General features: G+C 36.8%; 1 protein-coding gene across 1 annotated transcript; it reads right to left on the bottom strand.

The window, feature by feature from the left end:
• Positions 1-2,917: 2,917 nt before the first annotated feature.
• On the bottom strand, positions 2,918-4,232 carry HOXD11 (homeobox D11). Its single transcript, XM_056535520.1, has 2 exons — positions 3,617-4,232; positions 2,918-3,150 (listed from the first exon to the last, which is right to left on the bottom strand). Exons 1-2 carry the CDS (start codon positions 4,230-4,232, stop codon positions 2,918-2,920), a joined length of 849 nt encoding a protein of 282 aa, XP_056391495.1.
• Positions 4,233-5,000: the final 768 nt, after the last annotated feature.

Here is a 5,000-nt window from a genome sequence, read left to right as displayed (position 1 = left end):
TTTGTTTCGTTTACTTCTTTATCTATTTTTATGTATTTATTTAATTTTGGATTTTGCTTACAGTGGAAGGTAAATTTCTTCCCTGCTAATTAATAAGGTATTTATATGTGTCTGTTTATCAATCCTATCTAAATATATTAGTGTCCATCTACATTATCTATTCATAATCTATCTATCATCTATCTATCTCATACATACATATCTATCTATCTATCTATCTATCTATCTATCTCATACATACATATCTATCTATCTATCTATCTCATACATACATATCTATCTATCTATCTATCTATCTATCTCATACATACATATCTATCTATCTATCATCTATCTCATACATACATATCTATCTATCTATCTATCTATCTATCTATCTATCTATCCTTAATCTTTCTATCCCAGATCAGACACGTCTTTTAAATCTGTTATGTGCGCATCTATACCTCGCACAATATTTATTTTTAAATGTGAATGCATGAATTGTCTGAGCCTATCATTGCTTTCCTTTATGTAGAATATATTTCTAACAGACTCATCGAAATGATACTGAAATACTAGTGACTTTGGAATTCTGCTGGTATTTCGTCTGAGAAAACATAATAAACAATGTTTCCTCCAGCCTGCGGCATACACGTAGCCATAAATACCTTAGTACAAAAGTCTTATCCTCCAGCAAATTAATGCTTCTAGGAGATAATATCCTATAAACTCTCTGCAGTCTTTATTTTCCCCCTTTCATTTTCATTAAACAGCCATGGTATACATTACATATACATTACACTCAAACTATAGAAATATGTGTTCCTTGCTTCTGTTCTTATCACAAAATCGAGGATTATTGCATCTTGCCTGTGCCTATTGTTATATCTGTAATATAATATTTCCCTGTCTCTTAAGGGGTTCAAGGTTCATAATGTGGCCGTGGTATAGGTATCTAAATACTTACTTAAACCATATTTCAACAGAACTGTTGCTCTGGAGAAGAATCTAGAATCCTTATGTGACTTGGGTTCTAATTTATGGACAATGCTGCGCTTTCAGCTGCAACAATTTAGTCATTTGCAGTGCAGCAGTCGCCCTCTTGTGGACATTTGAGATATAGCAAACAATGCGGCATTTATATTTCTGTGACTACACTGAGGCACTAGTATAAAGAAATACACTTTATATCCATGGCAAATACAAAACTATACATAGAACGGTCATATATTTTACATTTACCTCTATTATAAAGAGGTTCAAGTCATAACCAAGCCTGTTACTGAATTTAAAGATTTTTTTTTATTAGAGTCTGATTTTACTATTGATAAACCCATTAATGACATATTTATTGGGCACATTTATTGAAGTCAACAAATAAACATTTTGCATGTTTGTGGGTTGTTGTCTTTTTCCTACTATTCCATGAACACAACATGAAACTATTTTCTGTGGGAATTAGAACAATTTAGGTCGTTGTCAGTGAGAATTTATCACGAGTAAAATACTTGATAAATAACCTAATGACAATTAATGAAGACGACGTGATGAAGAAAAGTAAAAAAAAAAAAAAGGAAGAAAAGAGAAGAACCAAATAAAGGGAAGGAAGGAAAGAAGAAAGAAGGAAGAAAGAAAGGGAAGGAAGGGATAATGTTGTTTAAGTAATTTACTTCGCCTATAATAAAATATCTAGATATTTCAATGCACACTACTGGGTGGCAGCTAGGAAAAATAATAAGAGAGCTTTAGGGTATTTAATTATTTGGTAAGGTGAAAGGTGATGACCTTGACATTTTGGAAGTTCAAAGGCAACTGCTTGGTTTTTTTCCCCCCAAATTGATGGAATTTTTTTTTTTAACAATATATTTTTCTCTGTGTCTTTGTTCTCAGTTCCTTTTTTGTGGGTCTGTTCCTCAGTCCTTGTCTGCCTGAGCTCTGTGCCAGGATAATAACGCCCACTGAGTGCCATTGAAGAAAACAGCCCCCTTTCTCACTTCTTCCTTTATTGCACTTTGCGGAAATCGCTTTTAGCCCACCAGAAGGTGTCTAATATAAGCCAATTATGGTGCTTGGATCCCCTAGTTTTATTGTGTTGTCTAGACAGTTCAAGGTTTTGTAAACAGCCCACTAGGTCACGCCATATAAGTTGGAATGGAATAAGCCCCAACCAAATTCTTCAGATTTTAAAATAAACAAATTGCCCAGATCCCTGACTTTTGATCCTAAAAAAGCACCAAATGTCACCATTCTGTCTCAGCTTGACCTAAAATGAGCAGAATCACTGTAGCAACTGACAAACTATTTTGTAGGACATGAGCTGTGTCTCAGAATGTAAATTTCGTGTTAAAATTTCTATGGAAAAAAAATTGAGGCTACAGTCATAGAAAACGTATTCAGGTTGGTTAAAAAATAACATTGAAAATTTAATAAATATGTACAGATGGGGTTATATATATAACGCAATAAATGACTGACATATATATTTAAAGACCTCTGAGACATTGGAACTCATGCAATGTGTCCAAGGTAACACCGATTTACCATAAAACAATTTTCACAAGAGAACATCATTGTCGTGCACATGTATACATACATATATATGTAAATATATATATGTATGTGTGATAAAGCTGCATTCGTTTAAGTAATGTGAACTGTTGGCATTGTAGTCCCTGGAGCTGATAGCCACCCTAGTTGTTTGCAGTCAGTCTAAATACTGTATAATCAGTGATAGATTCAGGGAAGGGGGGAAAATGGAAAAAAAAAAAAAAACACCATTGGCTGCATTGTGTAAGTGACGTTTTTGTAGACCCTTTCCTTACCAAGAAGGCATCCTCCAGAGGTTTGGAAATCCTCTCAAGATATCATGGTCCAAGTACAATGATAATAAGAATCCCCAAGTATCTGGTTTTAATATAAATTGTGCACTCTCCTCTCAGAAAAGTGGGTTCCCAGTAAAATATTGCAGTCGATCCCTATTGAGTTTCTTTTCTTTCATCCTTCGGTTCTGGAACCAGATCTTGACTTGGCGGTCAGTAAGGTTGAGCATCCTGGACAGCTGTAACCTCTTCTCCTTGTTGATGTATACATTGAAGAAAAATTCCCGCTCCAGCTCCCGAATCTGGTACTTGCTATAGGGGCATCTCTTTTTCCTAAGTCGCTGGGAAGCTGATGAACAGAAGTGTAAAAAAATAAAAAAAAATAAAAATAAAAAAATAAAAAAATTATCTATAACTATGAAATGAAACACAGTATATATATATATATATATATATATATATATATATATATATACACGCACACAATCACAGATAAATAAACAAAAACATATAGGGCATCTAGATATTATAAATATGGGAGCTATTGAACACTACAGTCCATAGGAGTGTATTTTATGACACTCGACAAGTAATAGTGGTGGGAGGGTGATCAACAAAACATGATAACATAATAGAAAATGCTAAACAATAGACCATCCTCATCTTAAATTAGTTCCCTGTCGTAAACACACTCTTTACAGCGGTAAAGGGAACCTTATAGGATATATAAAACCCTTGAATGCTTATAAAATGGCACATAAAAAGGAGGCTGACAAAGTGCTGGCCTTGTACTCTTGCCCCCAGTTGATGCCTACCTGAAGTGTTGCTCTTGTCTGCTGCAGCCTCCCCCCCAGGAGAAGGGGATTCGGGGCTATTTTGGCTTGTCACTTTCTTGTCCTGTGCAGAGGTCACTTTGCTATTAGGGTTGGAGGCTTTGAGCTCAGACTTTGCAGGCTGCTCCTCCATGTCCGGCTGGTAGGATGAGGCTTGGCTGGTATCATAGAACTGGTCAAAACCCTGTGGTAGGATGCCATTCCTGCCCACTGTGCTGTAGAAGTTGGAGGTGGCACTGGAGGGTCCATGGTGGTTGCACACCGAGTCCGATTTGAATAACACATCCGATCTCCTGTTCGCAGGCTGGATGAGGTCCCTGTGCATGACATCCTCACTGGGGTAATAAGAAGGGTAGCTGCCCCTGTATTGCCACTTGCTGCCATACTCCCTGAATGCCACTTCCCTCACAGGTTGCACATGATGAGTTAAATTGGAGGAATAGGAGAAAGTCATAGGGCAGGAGGAGGACTGGGACAGGAACGAGGACTTGCTGGAGAAATCCGAAGGAGACACATAGTAGGCAGCAGCAGCAGCAGCACAGCCAGGCAGATACATGTTGGGTGTTGCACTGTTGTTGCAATTCTCAAACTCAGTCATCTCTTCTCCCCTTTTGCGATTGAAAGCAACAAGGAGATTTCACTGCATTGAACAAGATCCATGTATTGCTCAAGAGGGGCTTGGACAGCATCAACTAAAGAAAAAAGCCTGAACGTGCTGCTGACGTGCAATTCATCTTGATTGATTCTAGTGGTAATTGCGTCACGTGATCCCCCATGTACAATGTCCTGATATCTATAAGAAGCCTGCAGAATGCAACATCCCTCCACACTACACAAAGGTGCAACACTCTGATCATACACCGAGTGTGCTCTGCCACACATATATATATATACATCTATTTCTACCCCCAGCTCCTCCACAGCCTTATACAGGAAGCACACTGTCTTCAAAGACTATGTAAAGGGGTCTAATGGGGTAAAGTGAACTGCTATTTAGCCAAAAAAATGCATCACATCTGTGTAAGGCTATATGTATTATACTTTATACACGTATATTCTCTATTATAGATATTACATATTAACGAAAGACACCTTTTCTATGACACATAGAAATAAACAGAAAATGTACATGTTCGGCAACATGAAAAGCAGAATATGTTCCTTATATGTAACAAAGCCTAAATAGATACAAGTAAGTGGCATATAAGCTAAAGCTCACCTTGCGTGTGTACTGGGTATAATACACACATGTATGTATATATGTATGTATGGATATATGTATGGATGGATGGATGTATGTATGTATGGATATATGTATATATGTATGTATATATGTATGGATGTATGTATATATGTATGGATATAT

The sequence above is a fragment of the Hyla sarda genome, chromosome 8 (genome assembly GCF_029499605.1).
Source record: "Hyla sarda isolate aHylSar1 chromosome 8, aHylSar1.hap1, whole genome shotgun sequence".
Classification (NCBI taxonomy): Eukaryota; Metazoa; Chordata; class Amphibia; order Anura; family Hylidae; genus Hyla; species Hyla sarda.
The sequence above is the reverse complement of the archived record's forward strand: the minus strand, read 5'-3'. Positions and strand labels throughout refer to the sequence as shown.